Source organism: Saprolegnia diclina, assembly GCF_000281045.1.
Source record: "Saprolegnia diclina VS20 unplaced genomic scaffold supercont1.14, whole genome shotgun sequence".
Taxonomy (NCBI): Eukaryota; Oomycota; class Saprolegniomycetes; order Saprolegniales; family Saprolegniaceae; genus Saprolegnia; species Saprolegnia diclina.
This window is the reverse complement of record NW_008246081.1, coordinates 704,941-723,596: the sequence shown is the minus strand read 5'-3', so window position 1 is coordinate 723,596 and position 18,656 is coordinate 704,941. Positions and strand designations below refer to the sequence as shown.

Here is an 18,656-nt window from a genome sequence, read left to right as displayed (position 1 = left end):
CCTAGATCTGAGACGTCAACACCCGGGGCGTTGCTGCAGGAATGCATCGTCGATCGATTCTTTGCAGTGGAGAAGGTTTAGTCCTTGAACTACAAGCGACTAGAAGGGTATTGTGTCAAAATTGAGTCGCAAAGAGCGTCCACACTTTGAAATTGGCTCGTCCCAGTCGCACCGCGTCCTACGGAGGGTGGTTCGACCACCCAGTTGACGATGGTCCCGTGAAACGCATAGCATCTTTAGTTAGTCGCGACGACGAATCGACTAATCCGCGTTGTGAAACGAACAACACCAACCGTCGTACAAGAAAGCAGCATGCCCAAGGTGACGCTGGTCGGCGCGACGTGCGTCGTCTCGGTCGCGGCCGTCGCCGCCAACGCCGTGACACTGCCGCTGCGCGCGCTCGTCATCAGTTCCCGCGCGCTCCTCGATACGCCGCCCGCGCTTCTTGTGCTGGACTACGCCTTTGATGCAATCATGCTGCTTATCTCTCTCGTGCAGCTGCTGCGCCGGTCGCCGCACCGCCACCGGTGGCTCGAGCTGCTCGCGTTCGTGCCCTTTGACGTGGCTGTGGCGCTCGCGGGATACGAAGGCAATTTTGGCTTCTTTCGGCTCAACCATGTGCTCGCGATCGTCCCGCTCTGGCGCAACTTGCGCATCGCCGAGGGGTACTTCTGGCGGCTCTCGGTGCAGAAGCGGCGAACGCTCTACATCCTCCTCATCTTGCCGATGGCGTCGCACTGGTGCGGCTGCTTTTGGTTCTACGTCGCGTACCTCGAGCGGCATCACGACCACATGTGGATCAATGCGTCGTTGCACAAGCAATTTTACAACGACTCGACGACGCGCATGTACCTCCGGTCGGTCTACTGGGGCGCGACGATGCTCACGACCGTCGGGTTTGGCGACGTGACGGCCGTGACCTTCCCCGAGACCATCTATGCGATTATGGTACGTGGCAAAATTTTGAATTTTTTAATTTGATATGTTGAAACATTGATATACATGGCGATGTAGGTCATTTACATCGGCATCTTTGTGTCGTGCGCCTCGATCGCGTCGGTGGTCAAGCTCATGGAGCACGCAGATCGGAACGAAATGGCGCTGCAAGAGATGCTCGACGATGTCTGCGGCTACCTCGAATGGCGCGGCGCGTCCATCGAGCTCCAAGACCGCGCGCTCGTGGCGGCAAAGGCCGCGTTTGTGCCCGAGCTCAACGCGACCGGGGCCGAGCTCGAGACGACGCTGCCGTACGCGCTCCGGTCGCGTCTCCAGATCGAACGAGAGGAGGCGATTCTGCACGGCGTCCCGCGCTTTCACCACTTTAGCAAAAGTTTGCGGCAAGCCATCTCCGAGCAAGTGGTCTACGTCAACAAGGCGCCCGGCGACGTTCTCCTACTGGCCGACGCGCCGCTCGACGGCCTCTACTTCTTGCGCATGGGCGCGGCCGAGTTTCGATCGTCGGACGACGCGGTCTTGCGCACGCTGCGCGCCGGCGATTTTTTCGGCGACCAATCGCTCTTCCAGAAGGGCGACTGCGTCCCGTTCACGGTCGTCTGCACCGCGCCAAGCGAGTTTGTGTTCTTATCAGCGCGCAAATTCCGGGAAGTCGTCGCCACCGAGCACGCTGTGCAAGGTCTCGACGACGATGACGAGATGTGGACGAAAGAGGGCGACATCCTCATGCAGCACGAGAGCAGCAGCTCGAGCGCCCGGAATGGTCGTCGCCGCCGGTGCCGCCTCAACGCGTCCGACTACTTGCCCAACTCGATGTTTCGGCGTGTCTGGACGCTTCTCTCGCTTCTCGGACTGCTCTACAATGTGTATGCTGTGCCCCGAGACTGTGCGTTCTTCCAGTCCCACAACCGGTTTGAGAACCTCGACCACGAAGCCATGGCCAACCTCCTCATCTTCTGGTGCTTTGACATCTTCTTTGCGACCGACTTCTACCTCCATTGCACGCGCTTTGCCGTCGAACACGATGGAACGATCGTCACGGAGCGCCGCAAGATCCGCAACCTCTTCCTGCGCTCTGGGTGGTTTTGGGTCGACGCCGTCTCGATCTTACCCCTCGACGCGCTCGGGCTCGTGAGCGGCATGCGGGATCTCCCCTTCTACCGCCTCAACAAGGTACGCCCATCTATCAATCAATCTATCAATCTATCTATCAATCTATCACGTGCCTCACGACGACGCGCTAGATTCTGCGCTTCTTGCACTTGATCGAGTACTTTCAGGTCGCCGAGGCCATGCTGCTCTCGCGCTTCCACATCCACGTGTTTGCCCGCCGCATCCTTCGTATTCTCTCCATTCTTGTGCTCTCGGGGTACATTGTCGGGTGTTTCTGGTACTATGTCGCCCAAGTCACGAGCGACGCGTACGGTGGCGCGACGTGGGTCGCGATGGACCAAGGCAACGACGACTACTACTTCCAAACGTACGCGCACAACCGGTTGTACATCATCCGGTCCATGTACTTTGGGTACATTGGCGGCTCGACGCTTGGGTTTGGCGATATTGTGCCCGTCAACCCGTACGAAACCTTGGTGGCGACCATCATGCTGCTCTACGGTGCGATCATCAAGCCAGCGCTCGTCGGGTCGGTCGCGTCGCTGCTCTTGACGCGCAACAAGGCCAAGCTCTCGCAGCAAAAGACACTGATTGGGTACAACCCCAAGTGCAAACTCAAATGTGCAAACTCAATATGGTAGGTTCAAGTGGCTCGTCACTGCACACAAGCTCCCAAAGGTGCTCAAAGAGCGCGTCCTCATGTATTTTGAGTTTATGTGGGACCACGAGTATTATGAGAAGGAGACTGCCATTCTGAGCGTCCTCTCACCTCTGCGTTGGGAGATCATGCGCAGTATGTGCCGCAACGGCCACCCCAAAGCGTGGTTCTTTGGCCACATCAACGACGACGGCATGCGCCAGATCTACGCTCTCTTGGAGCCGCAGCTGTACATGCCCCACGCCACCGTGAGTTTGCCGGAAGGGGCGCTCGGCATCCTCAACACGGGCACGCTCTTCCGCGCGTCGTCGAACGAGCGCCACGAGATATTTGAAGAAGGCTCGCTGCGCCTCCGCACCTTTGGCATCGAGTGCTTTGTGCAGCATGGCATGCCAGAGGCGGACGCGCAGGCACTCCGGGAGACGCACGCGTTCTCGTACGAGACGGACGACCTCTTTTGCGAGGTGCTCCTGCTGCGTGCGCCGGGCGTCGAGGCGATTCTGGCACCGGCCGGGCAGTGGGCCCCGCTGCTGCGCGACATGCTGCTGCACTTACACGGTGACGACGCCGAGGCCATCGCACTGAGTATTCAAACCGCACCTATGCCCGAGGACGCTACGAACGACGACGGTGAAGCGCCGGTGCCCGCCAAGTACAAGCCATCCCATGTAGTGCCCAGTGGGAGTCCAAAGCGCAACTCGCCAACGCGCCGGAAACGCGCCGCGCTCAAGCTCATGATCAAGTCGGCGGCGGCCAAAGAAAAGGACTTGCTGCGGTCGAGCCGATTCCACCCAAAATCGCGCTTCCGGAAGGTGCTCTCGGTGCTCGTTGTCCTCGCGCTTCTCTACAATGCGTTCCTTGTACCATTCCGGCTCGCGTTCTTCTCGTCCTTGCAGCCGCCGTCGTACCTCTACGGCTTTATCGTCGACTACGTACTCGACGTGCTCTTTGTACTCGATGTGATTGCCAAGTACAAGTTCAAGCTCATGAGTCTCCGCCTCGAAGGAGCGACGCGCCGACTGCACTGGACCGTCTTTGCAGCCCTGAAATGGGACATTGTGTGTGCGCTGCCCATGGAGCTCTGCTTTCTCGGGCTCCTCGCCAACCGCCCGGACCTCGTTGTCGCGATTCTCACGATTTGCCGGCTTCCCAAGGTCGTTCGGCTCCGGTACTTTGTCGTCCGCATTCGGGAGCTCGCCAATACGGCCGTCCGCGCCCGTCCGCAGCTCAACGACCTCGTGGTCGCGTGCCGGTACTTTCTCTTCATTCTCTTCTTCTCGCACTTGCTGGCGTGTGCGTGGCACTACCTGGCGTTTGCCGACAAGGGCATTCTGCCGTGGTCCGAAAATTGCAACTTGCTTGACAACACCCACGTCAACGACGGCTTGAATCCTGGCAACGTCACGCTGCGGGCCCGTTGCCTCTTTGACGGCACGTGGATCGAGTACCAAATGAAAGGCGGGTACCTCCCGCCCGACGGCGGCACGATCTGGGAGCGCTACTCGCGCTGCTTCAACTTTGGCATCCAGATGCTCCTCGTCGTCTCGAGCGGCATCATTGTGCCCGTCAACATGGTCGAGACGTTCTTTTGCATCATTGCGATCTTCGCCGGCATCTTCTTTAGCGCCGGCAAGATTGGCGTCATTGGTGAAATCGCGCTCAAGGTGGACTCGCTCTCGGCGTCGATCCGCCAAAGCACAGACGCGCTCAGCAAGTACATGGAGTTCCATGAGACGCCACGAGAGCTCAAGGACCGAGCACTTGGCTTCATGGAGTACCTTTATCGGAAGCGCAACAAAATCCTCTTTCAAGAAGAAGAGGTTGTCACCATGTTGCCGCAGCAGCTCCAAGACGACATCCTCGCCCACTGCAAGCGCGACCGGCTCTCGCTCTCGCCGCTCTTTGCGTCGGTGCCGGACGATGCGCGCAGCGCGGTGGCTGCCGCCATGCGCCACAAGTACTATGCACCGAGTGACGTCGTCGCGACCGCCGGCCGCCATACAGGCGCCATGTTCTTCGTCAAGCCCGGTAGCTGCCAGTACCTCGACCCGACGATTCCGTCGAGCGAGAGCAAGCGGCTGAGCGCGTTTGGCGCGCGGAGCCTCCTCTTTGACGAGCCGCAAGAGCACTCGATCTGCGCGTGCACGTTTACCGAAGTGTACGTCCTTCGGCAAGCAGGTCTTGAGTCGCTCGATGCTTTGTTTCCTTATCTGCGCGGGTTTTTGGAGTCGGCGCTCGCGACCGAGGTCGACGTGGCGGTCGACGCCACCGACGCGCTCTCCAACCACGTTCCGGACGACGACCCGGACGAGCCGACGCTTCCGACCGCGCCGCAGAGTTGGCGCGTGCCCGACTCGCATTTTCGCCGGTTCTGGGATGCGCTCTTGTTTTGGACAACGCTGTACGTGCTCGTGATGCTGCCGCTGCGTGCGAGCTACCTCGTCGAGACGCGCTTCACCGGGTTGTATGAGCTCACGGCCTGGTACCTCGGTGACGTGCTTGCGATCTTGCTATATGCACTCGATACGTACTTGAGCTTTGACCACTTTGTCTTCATGGACCACTCGAAAATGATCTTCAACCGCATGCGGATCCGCGAGAATTACCGACCGTACCTTGCGCTGGACTTTGTCACGATCGGTCCATACTACCTGCTCGCGCTGCATCTTGGTGTCCCAAGCCTCAAGTTTCTCATGATGCCGCTCTTGCTGCGGGCGAAGCGCTTTCCGCGCTACCTGCGCCGCTTCTCGCGCAACTTTCAATACTACTTTTGCCGGCTCAGCGGCAGCGTGATCCACATTCTGCACTGCATCCTCTACTACGTCGTCATGGTGCACTGGTGGGCGTGCATCTGGATGTTCCTCCATCGCTACGTCGAGGTCCACTCGCCGCTCACATGGGCCGTCCGGGACCCGTACATGGGCGGCGGCGCGCTCTCGAAATGGAACGCCACGTCCCAGACACACGACATTTGCCGGAGCATGGTTGCCTGCTATGCGCGTACGTCTTCATTTTCCGGAATTGTTATGATTTTACTGCTTTTTGTCGCATTTTCTGTCGACAGTGCGCTTATCAAACTATTGCTTAGGGGCGTACTACTTTGTGATCTCGTTTGTGGGCACGATTGGCCTCGGCGACGTGGTTACGGGCGGCCACCTCGAGTACTTGTTCGAGGACATTGAAGCGCTCTTTGGGTCCTTCTTCTTTGCCGCGCTCACGTCGTGCTTTGCCACGTATTTTCAATTTGCCGATACGTATGGAAAAGGCGCGACGCAGGCCAAGCTCAGCGGCCTCGCCAGCTACTTTCGCGCGGCGCACACCACCAAGCCCACAGCACGCGCGATCGTCGCCAACACCAAGCTCTGGTGTCTCCGCAGCGGCAGCCTCGTCGAAAAGTCGGTCGCGACCTTGCTGCCCATCCCGCTACGCATCGAGCTCGCGAACCATGTGCAGCGCGCGCTCCTCGAGACGTCGCCGTTCCTCCAGGCGTCCGACGTCTACGTGCGCCACAAGCTCGTGCTTGCCCTCCATTTTCAAGTCGTGTGCGCCTCCGCGACGCTCTATGGGCTTGGCGGCCCGCTCGACGAAGTCGCCTTCGTGCACAGCGGTGAGCTCAAGCTAGCGGAAGCGCCGTCTGTGCGAGGCACCGTCGGCTGCCACGTCGGGGCAGGTGTGGCCGGCGCCTGCCTCCACACGGTCGTCGCCGTCTCGCACCTCGAGCTGTACGTGCTCGACGCCAACGGCAAAGCCGACGTCTTGGAGGCGATTGCGGCGCCGCACCGCGAGAGCTTCCTCGCGTCGCTCGACGCTGCGTCCTTGCACCATACACTCGCCCATGCGCACGGCGGCCTCTCGCGCCAGCATGCGCGGGTCGGCGCCTCGGACGACGAAGAGGACGAGGATGAGGACGAGGATGCAGAGAACCCGGACGAGCTCCCAGCGTGGCTCGCGCTGCCGCAATCGTTCTTTAAGTGATGCGAACGTTGTTACTTCGGCATTACGCAGAGTTGCCGGCCACTGACGACGCTCCAGCGCCGTCTTTGGCCGCGGATTACTCACCCTTCTCGGCCCCGCGTTGTCGCACGCAGAGAATGATGGCCACCCAATGCATACATTGTCAATGACACGCGCCGCCTCTCGCCCGTCGACGGGGCGTCGGCCATGGCTGGTTGTACCGAGGAGGAAGCTATGGGCGTGTTCTTCTTGCTTCTGTGCACTGCGCCTGGAGCGACTAGGAGACTTCAACAAAAACGGCAACCTCAAGAAAGGCCAACAAGGTGTAGGTATTGGGAAGGTTCAGTTAGGTACGGCACACATCGCATTATGATTGGCGGATAATGCGTGCCATGCTGCGATGCCATTGGTGCTCGCTCGGATATTCCTTGGACTTGCGCGAGACAGACACGGCCAGCTGTTGCACTCTGCCACTTGCGCCATCATGGTCGAGACGCGCGTCCGAGCGGCGTCGAGCAGCTCGGCCGACGCGCCCACGGCGGCGCAGCACGAGGCCAAGCGCCGACTTAGCAAGACCGAGATCGAGTCGCACCAAGATCGCCCCGAGTCGGACGACTTTGACGATGAGGCCGATACCTTTGGCAGCCCGTCGCTCAAGAGCATCTACTCGGTCGCCGCCACGTCGTCGACACGCCCCACGCGCACGTCTTCCTTTACGGTACAGGTCATCCATGTCATGCTAGATGCCCACGCGATGTGCTAGGACGTCGAGACGGTCTCGCTCAACTGCTCGGCCTTTGGCAAGTTTCGCGACCAGCGCTTCCAGACGCGACCGGCGTCCAAGATGGCCAACTTTTTCCGCCGTCGGTCGCTCTCAAAAGCGAGCAGCTCGGTCGCGCAGCCAACGACGTTCACTGAGAACGACATCCACATGGCCGGGTACCTCTCGAAGCGCGGGTCATGGCGCAAGAACTGGAAGCAGGTACGCCTCTTGCGGATGACCATAGCGACAGATTGTGCACTTAGCGGTACTTTATCTTGCGCATTGACCACCCGAGTTTGTGCTACTGCGACTCGGAGCAAACGCTCGAGCTCGTGGGCCAAGTACCGATCACCCCCAACACGCGCGTCATTGACAACTCGATTGGGTGCCAGAAGGCGCCGTTCTACTTTGAAGTGCACACGCCCCGCCGTGTCCTGTACCTAGGTGCGGGCACCGTGCAGGAGCACCGCAAGTGGATCCGGTCGATTCGCGAGACGGTCGAGCTCGTCCGGTCGCGCGAGATTGGTGAAAACTATGTGACGCAGTCGTGCGTTGTACGGCCGTCGCCGACGGACACCAACCGCCCGACCGCGTCGTCGATCGTCTCGTCGTCGCTGCACCGCGCACCCTCGTCGCTCGACGACGACGCGGTGCTCGTCGCTATGAACAGCAACGACGCGCTCGACGGACGCTACGACCTCCGGATCGAGCTCATCGTCGACGAAGAGAACGAGACCGCGGCCTTCTATGTGCTGCTCGAAGGGCTCGTGGCGGGCGACTGGAAACCGATTGGGCAAACCGACGTCTTCCGGTGCTCGGACGACGACGCGGTTGACCGCGTGAGCTACCGACACCCGTTCGCAGTGCTCTTTGAGCTCAAAACCGACAAGGTGGCCGAGTTGCGCTTCTCGCTCTTTCGAGCGACGAGCGCGGCCGACGACGTCTCGTTCGGGAAGACCCCAATCGCGATGGCGCAGTCGGAGCTCGCGCTGCTGCTGCCGTATGCCCTCGTGTCGTCTGGCGGCATTGACTTGGACCTTGTCTCACCCAAGTCGCTGCGGTCGTCGCTGAGCCAGTCCCGTCGCAACCTCCTTTCTCAAGTACGTTCTCTAGACAACAGCGCCGATCGCTGAACCCTGATTCAAATGAGTAGGGTCTCTCGTCGCTGCGCGGATCGGTGCAGCGCTCGATCGCGGCGGACGACGAGCTGCAAATGTACCTGCATGTGACAGCGTACGCGCAAGAGCCGAGCGTCACGGTCGGGCTGCCCCAGACGTCGCACGTCGTCGCGCATCAAAAGTACGTCGTGCCGACAGCCACGTCGGCATTTGGCCTCGTGATCGACGAGACGCTAAGCGTGCCGGACGCGACGTTTGCCGTCCCAACCGCATTCATCCAATACCTGCAGCGGGAGCTGTCGCGGCGCCTTGCGACGCTACCAAGTGACAAGGCCCTCTTGCGTGACGCTTATGCGTCAATGACCTCCGACTATGACGAGCTGCTGACGTTTCTTCGTGGACCGGCCAAGACCCACGGCTTTCGCAAGAGCACGCTCAAGAAGCACCACGAGTGGCAGTGGGTCGCAACGAACCTGCACCTCCAGGCCATGCACGTCCACAACGGCTTGGAGCGCGTCGGTGTTTACACGACGCTGACCATGGGGGCGCCGGCTGCCCACAGCCGCGGCTTCACCAACGGCGGTGGCTCCCGGCTCCTTCGAGCGCTCCACGACGGCCTCCGTGACGCCAACGCGACGCAGAAGCGCAAGATGCGCAGCCACGTCCCGATCACGAGCTTTGACTTGCTCTCGATGCCGGCGTCCTTGTGCCCGCCGCCCGAGACCTCGGTGAAGGCCTACTGCCCGCTCACGACCACGTGCAAGGCGTGGGTCGACGTCGAGATGCGCATGCACGCCGTATGCGCGCAGATCCTCTCGGCGGTCGTCGCCCATGTTGAAGCGCTCTTGGAGCTTGCGGCCAACGGGTCGGCGTACCACCGTCGTGCGCTCTTGACGGTCGAAGACGTCGGGCTCCTGCTGAATTTCGAGTCGCTCCTCTCGACGCATGGCAATGAAGCTGGGATGCTCGAGGACTTTCAAGCTGCGTGCATGTGGCTGGACCGCGTCTCGTTTGTGTTTGATCCGGCTGTGCAAACCGTAGCGTTTGAGACGGCGGCCAACGGCGACGTCGGCGTCCGTCTCCGCTTGCCGATGCACTTGTCGTCGGCGCTGCCGCCGCGGCTGCTCGCGGGCCAAGCCTTCCGCGTCATTGCTGTCCTCTTCACCCAAGGCATCAACGAAATGCAGTCGCTCGCGCATGCGATGCGGAGTGCGACGACGCAGACGCAAGACGAGATCAACCACGAGAGCTACCTCCGGCTCAAGCGGCACTACGTGGCGTTCAAGACGGCGGGGCTCGGCGGCGACGTGGCGGCGCTCGAGAGTCTCTGGCGCACGATCGAGACCAGTGTGCTCCACCCGATGGCGCACAAGAAGAACGTCGGGCTGCTTGTCGCGACGTCCGAGTTTTGCCGATCGATTGGTGGCGGCCGCACCACGTGCTGCAAGAGCGGGAAGGACCGCACCGCCATGTCGGTGACGCTGGAGCAAGCTCGGATTCTGACCAACGAGTGGAAGGTATAGACTTTCGACTCTCGGGGAATAGGGTCCGCAAGAGGAATATGCTGTGTAGGCGATCAACGGCCGCCTCGTGTGTGAGACGATGCGGCTCTGCGGCGTGCGGCGCACCAATGTCTTTATGAACATTCAGTCGGAAAAGTTTGCGTTCAACGAGCTCCAGCGCAAACTGCTCCCCGATTGCTACAAACCGCCCATGGGCACGTACAAGTCGGGGCGCACCTAGTCGTGTCCGTCGACACGCCGACGACGCTTCCACCTCGTTTTGCTCCTATTAATCGTCCAACGTGTCAGTCTCTCCGTGCTTTGGTTTAATGGGGTTCCCGGGTTCTGATCAACGAGGAGCGCAGCAGAGCAATAGGGAGCACACGTTCAACATCAGAAGCCAGTAGGACCGGCAACCATCCTCGATCAACGCACATCGAGAGGCGGTTCGACACACAAATGCAATGGGCTTACCGTATGTTCGAAGTCAACCCTAACCACCTCTTCGAGTCGCCCTTCATATCGGTCTGCGCAGGTCACGCTATCTGTAGCTTGTCTACGTATCGCATACGCGCCATGAACAGAGTCCGAAGCAACCAACATGCAGTCGAGTTTCGCGAGGGTGCCCTTCCGCTCGGTTGGCGAGTTTGCTGGCGAGAGTTGATGCGCATAAATGGATTCGGTCACACACACCGTCTTTGCGGCGTCTTCTTGCATTTACTGTGTACACATTGTCTGCTACTTGGTTGTCGATGAACCCTAGATAGCTCGGCTAATGAAGCTAAGGAGCCAACGGAGTGCAAGTGTCCAGCCGCCCCGTGCCCTCGCCATATCTCGAGATTACGGTACTAGACTACCTGTCCGATGGTCACTGACATAGCCTCCTGGCCTATTCTTCCAGTTACGAGTGGCCAACGTGCGCGAGCTGGCCGTCGCGCGTCCAGGCCACTTGCGAGCGCGGCTTCGTGACAAACATGCCCGAGTTGCGCAGCCATTGGACCATCTCGGGCGTGAGCACTGTCGGCACGTGCAGCAACTTGGATGGTGGCGACACGACGTCGTCTTCCGCGTTGTTTCCAACCACAGTCGTTGCCTCGACCACCTTGACCTTGGGTGGATGCGAGACGAATGGCTTGGGCAGCGGTGTAGGTCGTGGTGCACTTGGTGCGATAGCAGGCTCGGATGGCTCGTCGCTGCTCGTGCTGCTGCTACTACTCGAGTGGTTGCTGTGGGCGCGGTGATGGGACGCGACCATTGCCCGCGCTGGCAACTTGGCGCGTGACACGGGCCGGAGCTTGTCGAGCTCGGCGAGGCTTGAAGCCCGCTCGATGGCCGAGTCGTATTGCAGAACAAAGAACGGATCGACACTGGGCGTGCCCGTCCACGTAGCGTGTGACGTCTCCCTATACCATAGCGTCGTTCTTGTCGGCAAGCGTACGCACACAGCCTACCACGTGCGCTTGGGGCGCCGCCGCTTGCGTCGCTTGAGCTGCTTGGGACCAGGAATTTTGATGCGCGGATACAGGATCGTCTCATGCGGCGCTGCTGCGTCGGGCTCCTCGGCGGGCGGCAGCGATGCCGGCGGCGGTGCCTCTGTCGCTTCGTTGTCGCTCAAGTTAAGGTGTGCGAGCTCTGTCATGGCCCTGACCATGGCCACAAAGCGCTGGCCATGGGTCGAGGCAAGGAGTGTGGGCGGAGGAGGCGGCGCACGCGTCGGTTCTGGCACCCGCGCCCGCGCCGCGTCGCCTACAAGCCCAAAGGACGGCGGCGGCGCCTCAACAAACCGAACCTTGGGCATGGGATGGATCTTCCGAAATAGAAACGGCAATGTCGCTGCAAGCGTCGTGCCTTCTGGCACTGGCCGACGCGTTGACCAGCAGCACGACCGACGTCGACACCTTTGCAGCCGCCACGTCATCCTTGTACGCAATCCCGTGGCGCAGTATCCTTGAAAGCTAAGTAGACCCGTGCACTTGCGCCATGGGCTCTGGTGCTTCCTCAAGGTCAAGGACACGTGTTCGCGCGCCGTGCTAACCGCCGTCTTGAGCGATGAATTCGAAGACGTGCATGTGACTGGCTACAAAGGCGACCTCGCTGCGTTTGTCGACGCGTGGCGAGACACGAACGTCGGCTGCAGCGTGGCGACGCTGACGCTCTCGAGCCTTCCGTGGACGGCCGCCGACTTGTTTGTGATTCTCGACGCACTCCCGCAGCTTCGTCTTTTGGACGCTGCCTATGTCAACGCCCTCCACGACGAGCACGTGCGCAGTGTCGTGGCGTCGGCGCCAATGTTGTGCGAGCTGCGCTTGAGCTGGTGTTCTCTTGTGACCGACGCCGCCATAAGGCACATCGTCGCCCACGTATCTGAGACGCTTCAAGTGCTCTTCATTCCCGGCTCCGCCGTCACGACGCACGGTGCGTCCTAAGGTCTCTTGGGCACGACATACACTAGTAGCGTAGGTGTTTTGCAGCTGGCGGCGTGCAAGCAACTGCGGCAGCTCAACCTCCAAGGTACCTCGTCGTGACAGCAGTCGAGGTCATGACATTGACTGGTAGCTTGCGACCGCGTGGACGGCTTGCCGCTAGGGCTTGATCATCTCACGCATATCGACGTGCGAGGACTGAGCTGCGTGCCCAACGACACGTTGATGGCGGTCTTGGAACGTACGTCAGCCTTTATAAGTGTGCTTCAACAAGGTAGATACGAACTAGCGGTGTGGCCGCAGCTGTGCCACGTGAGTCTCGGTGAGAGCAGTCTGAGTGGATCTGCGTGGGTGCAACTCGTCGCCACGACGCACACTCGTCATGACCATCTCACGGTGCGAACCGAGTACGTCACTGCCCACGCCTTCTCACGGCGAAGTGAATAGCACCTCGATCTATCGTGGTGCTTCCAGCTCGAGGCCAAAGCACTTGCACGGAGTCTCCCGGCGTTTTCTCGACTACAAGTGCTCAAATTACGTTGCTTGGACCTCAACGACGACGTCCTCTTCGTCATGGGTAAGTCGCCTCATACTATGTGTGAGAGACTCCGCCACACGCAGCAACGACGTGTCCGGACCTGCGCAAGCTCAACCTCGCGCGGTGTCGCTACGTGACAGACGACGGACTCTGCCACATAGCAAAGCACTGCACGCGGCTCGAAGTTGTCGACTTGTCGTGGTCGATCGCGTCGGACAGGACCGTGCGCACGTTGCTTTCTCATGCGATATCCTTGCAGCGCCTCAGTCTCCAAGGCTGCAAAGCGCTGCATGGCGCCTTCCTCGACGCGATGCGCATCGACAAGATTGCTACGCGCTTGACGCATCTCGATCTCTCGTGGGTCGATGGCGTGGCCACCGAAACGGTGCAGGCCCTCGTGGCACAGCTGCCAACACTCGAAGTCCTCGGGTACTATGGCGAGCGTATTTTGCACTAAGACGCACAAAGCTTTCATCTTTCAAGAGAATGAAGGCCGGAGAAACTCAAAAATGGCTCGTCGAATGGCTGCGTGCTGCACATCACCAAAGTGAGGTTTCTTGAGTTGCCCCAGGGACCGACCGTTTATTGATGGACGTGTTACTTCCCCTTTGTACCTATTCCTTTATCGCTGTCTCACTCGTCGTCGACGACTCCCCAAGAACGGTCGCCGACGGTATACACGAGACAGATACGCGTCGCCGTCGTGTTCTTCATCTATACTACGAGTAGGACGACTATCTCTATAGCGTCCGCTTGGCGAGGTCGCTGAGCGTCTCGAACGACTTGGAGTCGGCGAGCTTGCCGTCCATGGCGGCGAGGCAAATCGCGAAAGCTTGAGCGGCCGAGAGAGGGTGCTTGAAGTCGAGCGTGAAGATGTTCTTGTGACAAGAACATTGGTCGTTCGGGCCGGGGGGCTGGCACGAGACGCGGCCAAACTGCAACGTCACGTCGTCGTCGCCATGGCCCTGCACCGTGTAAATCAATTTCTTTTGACAAAATACATCAAGACCATACGTCACATTGGAGCTGAAAGTTCTTGACCGACGACATGGTGACGCGGCCGTTAAAGTTGAGCACGTGCCCGCGCGCCTTCTCGTCGTACTTGGGCCGCTAGTCTCATTGTCTAGTGGCTGATCACCAATTTTGAGATTGGTGCACCTTGTTGTGCAGCTGAATATGGTTGCCATCGCGATAAAACTCGGTGTTGTGGAACGGACCCGCCTTTTTCTCGTCGGTCGACTTGTCCCGCACGACGACGGGCACGCCAGCGTCGTTGACAGTTGGAATCGCAATCTAAAGTTGCGTGTGGATAGATGTACACAAGGCGACGAACCGACCGCCATTTTCCCAGGACCCATCTTGTCGTACTGAAAATCCAAGACGCCGAGCACCGTGCGCACATTCGACTCGACCGCGGTGGCACCGGGCTTCATGCCTTGGTTGAACACAATGTACTGCGACCCGCTCTACAAACAAAAGGATAATGGTCTCACGTCGACCACCTGTGGTCGCCAAACCCAGTTGGAGCGCAACTTGCCGACGATGAGCCCGCTGCGCCGGTTGGTGGGCGACCGATCCATCGAGAGGAGGTAGTTGGAGGTTGTGTTCTTGACTCGTTTCTAACACAAAAGGACTCACTCAACTGCGACTTTGGACCGACGTACTTGGGCGCCGAGTAAAAACTGCTTGCTCTCTTCGAGAAACAAGCGGTACACGGGCCGAAGCAGATTGGTGCCGGTCCTGTCCCGCTCCACGTAGCACTACGCACGTTCTCGGCTTCGAGCACTTGAAACACGTTTCGGACGAACGTACTTGAACGCTGGCCGAGCCTTTGGTCGGTGCGCGCATCACAAACTGGCGCAGCGCGTTGAGGTCCATGCTGATCGCCGGCACCGACAAGGGCGGCGACGCATGGCCAAATCTACACACCAATATGTCTCCGTACGATCAGGAGTATGTCTCGAGCGTACTGTTCCTTGGCATCTGCGGCGTGCCGAACGCGGGCTACACATCGCATTTGCGCTGGCCAACGAAATGAGAAAAGACACGCGTACCCATCGTATCGTCGTCCGAGTCATCGTCGTCGTCGTCGTCGTTGTCACTGTCTGCTTTTTTGCGACAGCCTTTGCGCACATAGAGGGCCGAGCCCTTGGCTTGGGCTACCTCGTTGCCGTCATTGTCCGAACCGTCACCAATCTCGTCCATCATGGCGTCAAATTTGGACTTGGTGGTTGGCGTCGTCTCGTCGCCCCAGCCTCGGCGGGTGCCATACTTTTCTTCGGCCATCGCACTGCGCTGGTTCATGGGCACGCGTATCGGGGCGTTATCGACCCGGTTTTAGCGCAGGACACTTTTTTATAGTCTCGGAACCCTACCCCTAATCTGCATAATGCAACCTTCTGATCGGGCACATACACGTTCACAGCTGCGTGTGGGTCCAGCCAGCCTCGATGCGCAATCCAATATCTGATTCTCCATAACTACACTTTTGACACGTGTTATATTCCTACTCGACGAGCGACGTCTTGGACTTGGTCTTTCGCGGTTTGTGGGACGACGGCGTGCTCGGTGGCGACTGCACGGCGGGCGGTAGACGCACGACCTCCTTCCGCGGCGGCATGGGCTTGACGGGCGACTTGTTGGCGCTGCGCTGACAGAACGGGTGTTTCCTCGGGTCGAGGTACGATATGCCGTTGTTGATGCTCTTGTCGTAGCTGTAGGTCGACTCGGGGTGCACGACCTACATGGTCTGAGCCAATCTTCCCAACTAGTTACGTACGGGCACAAATTTGTCTTGTGTAAAGTTCATGGCCTTTTGGTATCGCTTGTCGCGCTCGTCGTAGACGCGGTCAATGTTGTAGACGGACGAGGCTTGGATCGACGTGCGCACGGCCGGCGGTTTTGGCTTGAGCTGCTGCTTCGTGAGCAGCTTCTTGGGTACGGACGAGAGCAAGTTGAGTGTGTTGGTTCGAATGTGCGTCTCGACGGGGACCCCAAACGCCGTTGGCTAGAAACACTCCATGTCCGGTCACGATGAAGCACAACGATGTACCCGTGCTTGGGCAAACGGTGAGCTATAGACACCGGGCGTCACGGTCGTGCCCACAAGGTGGTGTAGATTCTGAGTGATCTTGACAAGCTCGTCACGCGACTCTTCCTCGACGCGTAGCAGCTCCAACTACGCCAGATAGTGAGCCATTTTCGCTGTCAACCGAGCCCGCACCGCACGCTGCTCTTCCAGTCGCTTCTGCACGGTCGCGCGGAGTGCATTGCCTTTGGCTTCGAGTTCGCGGAGGTACGTCTTGCGCGTGGCAAAGTTGTGCACATACTGACGCGAGTAGTACCCTACGCTAAGCGTTCATCGTCGAGAACGCAAGGAGAAGCGACCTCGGTAGCGTGTCTGGATGATGCGCGCGAGGTGGTGGAAGCGCACTTGCTTCTCGAGGTGTCTCCTTCGCCGACGTGCTTTGTGCGCCTTGTGCCGGCCCAAGTGCCCGCGAAAAACCCGGGCGATGAGAATCTCGGCCGTCCTACGCTCCGTTTGATTCGTCATCGGGTGACGGGGTCAAGCTACCGCATGCGGCTGATGTTGGCGCGGACGCGCTGCCCGCGGAAGATGCGTTGTATGCAGATGGCGGCCGCGACCTCCTTGGCCGCGTTGGCTGCCGCGTCTCTATTGGACGGATCGATAGAGAATGAGGCAACGAGGCGGTACCGCTGGGCGTCTTCCAGGAGCGCGAGCGTCGTCGCCCGCGCCGCCCAGCACGCGAAGAAGTCGGCCATCGGGCGTTGGGAAACGACCTCGTCGGTCGCGCACCGTTGTATTTTTAGGCTTCACCCGCGTAAAAAGGCGAAAATTTCACAAGTTGAAGACGCCAAAAGAGCCGAATGCAGGCTTCCAGCCATACACTCTAAGCTTCCCATTCAATGTGGACGATGCTTCCGTACGGTATCGTCCTTGGCGCTATCGAGACCATATCACAAGTTTTCCGAACAGAAAAGCCTCGCGCATCAGGCGGCACTGCTCGACCGATGTTGCTGGTTGGTATACAGCGTCAAGTGCAATTACTGCAACTCTGGCTCCACGCCAGAGATATCCCTTGCGTCCTCTCCGTACCGAAACAAGAGCTTATGGCACGGGCTATCGTCGCTGGACAAATAGTGCGACGTTTGTGGCGTCCAGTGCCTGCCGCACCGTGGATCATGAGTAAGGATCGTCCAGCGAGCGTTGGTTTGGCGAGGGCTTTGTGTTAGATACAACTCGAAAGCACAAGGGTACAATAGAGTATGCTTAAACCACTTATGGGGACTGCACGCAGCCCCAGGCGCCGGTGGCGATCTTTTTGCACGTGGCAGATTTCGAGAGAACGCAGCTGTTGCTGGCCGCGACGAAGCTACCCAAATGCGGTTGGCAGTCGGCCGACGCGACGGCGCCCGCGCTCGGGCAGCTGACGCCGGCGGGCAAAAGGCCAGCGCCACTGCAAATCGGGCCATCGATGCAGTACGTTGCATCACCTTGCACAGACACCGACTTGCACGACTGGTGAGGTCGCTCGGTCGGACAAGGGGCATCGGTCGGGCGAGGACGCTCCGTCGGGCATGGCTCGTCGGTCCGGCGAGGGCGTTCGGTCGGACAAGGCTCGTCGGTCGGGTGGGGGCGCTCGGTGGGACACGGTACATCAGTCGGACGAGGTCGCTCGGTTGGGCAAGGCTCGTCCGTAGGGCGGGGACGCTCGGTGGGGCAAGGCTTATCCGTGGGGAGAGCACATCCCCAGGCACCTGTGGCTAGCTTTTGGCACACTGCGTCATGGATAAGGACGCACTTTGTTCCAGTGACGAAGCTCGGTAAGTTGGAGTCGCAGTGTGCCGAGGCCACGGCTCCCTTGAGCGGACACGCGACGCCTGAGGGCGCGATGCCGGCGCCGACGCAGACCGGTCCCGCGATGCAGTACGTAGCGTCGCCTTCGACGGAGACCGACGTACAGGCGGACGCCACCGAAATGAGAGGTAGCAGGAAACCGAGACGCATCGCAACAAGAGAAATCCGAAGTGAGTTGCGAGAGCTGAGGTGCGCCGCAGCTTATCGAGTGCCTCGTGGCTGCTGACTACTGGCGACTTCAAGTCGGTTGCTCACGCTGCAGCGTAGCAATCTCCCTCCTCGAGCAAAATTTCCAGCGCCTCAGTGCTACAGGTCTTGCGAGTTCCTGGAGCCAACTTGCTATGAGAAACCGGGCACGCCAACATGCTATCAATGTGCCATGGACCCCACAGTCGTGTCACGAAAGCAACCAACGGTTCGCCTTGGCTAGCAACAAAATCTACTTGCTATTACGAGCGAGAAGATGGGTTCGGTGTTGCCCCTGGCAAATCGCCGCCATGCTGAACCCACGACAGAGCGATCGAGCGAGCCAGGCGCGTATTTGCTCTCGACATGGGAACGTTATATTCGGGTTGGCGTGTGCCCAAGATAATCCCTTGGTCAAAGTCGACCGTCGTGTGCGGCGATATCGCGCTCGATGGTACCAGTCGGAACGATTTCGCAGACGTTTGCGAAGACAAGAGGCGATACGGCGACATCGCGCGGGCAAAAAATCGCACCGATCGTAGAGCACGCGGGTGCGTACCGGTATCAC

General features: G+C 59.7%; 6 protein-coding genes across 6 annotated transcripts; 3 read left to right on the top strand and 3 right to left on the bottom strand.

The window, feature by feature from the left end:
* The first annotated feature begins 275 nt into the window (after positions 1 to 275).
* On the top strand, positions 276 to 6,905 carry SDRG_05568 (hypothetical protein). Its single transcript, XM_008611291.1, has 5 exons — positions 276 to 948; positions 1,015 to 2,127; positions 2,199 to 2,662; positions 2,709 to 5,725; positions 5,814 to 6,905. The coding sequence occupies exons 1-5, from the start codon at positions 313 to 315 to the stop codon at positions 6,698 to 6,700; spliced, it is 6,117 nt and encodes a 2,038-aa protein (XP_008609513.1). The 5' UTR covers positions 276 to 312; the 3' UTR covers positions 6,701 to 6,905.
* A 212-nt stretch (positions 6,906 to 7,117) lies between these two features.
* Positions 7,118 to 10,388, top strand: SDRG_05567 (hypothetical protein). Its single transcript, XM_008611290.1, has 5 exons — positions 7,118 to 7,397; positions 7,443 to 7,661; positions 7,706 to 8,542; positions 8,596 to 10,077; positions 10,133 to 10,388. The coding sequence occupies exons 1-5, from the start codon at positions 7,164 to 7,166 to the stop codon at positions 10,301 to 10,303; spliced, it is 2,943 nt and encodes a 980-aa protein (XP_008609512.1). The 5' UTR covers positions 7,118 to 7,163; the 3' UTR covers positions 10,304 to 10,388.
* Positions 10,389 to 10,740: 352 nt separating this feature from the next.
* SDRG_05566 (hypothetical protein) lies at positions 10,741 to 11,874 on the bottom strand. Its single transcript, XM_008611289.1, has 2 exons — positions 11,514 to 11,874; positions 10,741 to 11,465 (listed from the first exon to the last, which is right to left on the bottom strand). The coding sequence occupies exons 1-2, from the start codon at positions 11,858 to 11,860 to the stop codon at positions 10,964 to 10,966; spliced, it is 849 nt and encodes a 282-aa protein (XP_008609511.1). The 5' UTR covers positions 11,861 to 11,874; the 3' UTR covers positions 10,741 to 10,963.
* Positions 11,875 to 11,889: 15 nt separating this feature from the next.
* On the top strand, positions 11,890 to 13,480 carry SDRG_05565 (hypothetical protein; the record flags this gene model as incomplete). The annotated part of the gene is made up of 7 exons (XM_008611288.1): positions 11,890 to 11,984; positions 12,026 to 12,477; positions 12,523 to 12,573; positions 12,619 to 12,726; positions 12,775 to 12,881; positions 12,933 to 13,062; positions 13,107 to 13,480. 7 exons carry the CDS (start codon positions 11,890 to 11,892, stop codon positions 13,478 to 13,480), a joined length of 1,317 nt encoding a protein of 438 aa, XP_008609510.1.
* A 230-nt stretch (positions 13,481 to 13,710) lies between these two features.
* Positions 13,711 to 15,367, bottom strand: SDRG_05564 (hypothetical protein). The gene is made up of 9 exons (XM_008611287.1): positions 15,078 to 15,367; positions 14,994 to 15,027; positions 14,836 to 14,944; positions 14,688 to 14,783; positions 14,541 to 14,642; positions 14,361 to 14,489; positions 14,182 to 14,316; positions 14,038 to 14,133; positions 13,711 to 13,988 (listed from the first exon to the last, which is right to left on the bottom strand). Exons 1-9 carry the CDS (start codon positions 15,325 to 15,327, stop codon positions 13,764 to 13,766), a joined length of 1,176 nt encoding a protein of 391 aa, XP_008609509.1. The 5' UTR covers positions 15,328 to 15,367; the 3' UTR covers positions 13,711 to 13,763.
* A 119-nt stretch (positions 15,368 to 15,486) lies between these two features.
* Positions 15,487 to 16,838, bottom strand: SDRG_05563 (hypothetical protein). The gene is made up of 7 exons (XM_008611286.1): positions 16,739 to 16,838; positions 16,598 to 16,696; positions 16,411 to 16,553; positions 16,247 to 16,368; positions 16,076 to 16,201; positions 15,803 to 16,030; positions 15,487 to 15,763 (listed from the first exon to the last, which is right to left on the bottom strand). The coding sequence occupies exons 1-7, from the start codon at positions 16,804 to 16,806 to the stop codon at positions 15,530 to 15,532; spliced, it is 1,020 nt and encodes a 339-aa protein (XP_008609508.1). The 5' UTR covers positions 16,807 to 16,838; the 3' UTR covers positions 15,487 to 15,529.
* Positions 16,839 to 18,656: the final 1,818 nt, after the last annotated feature.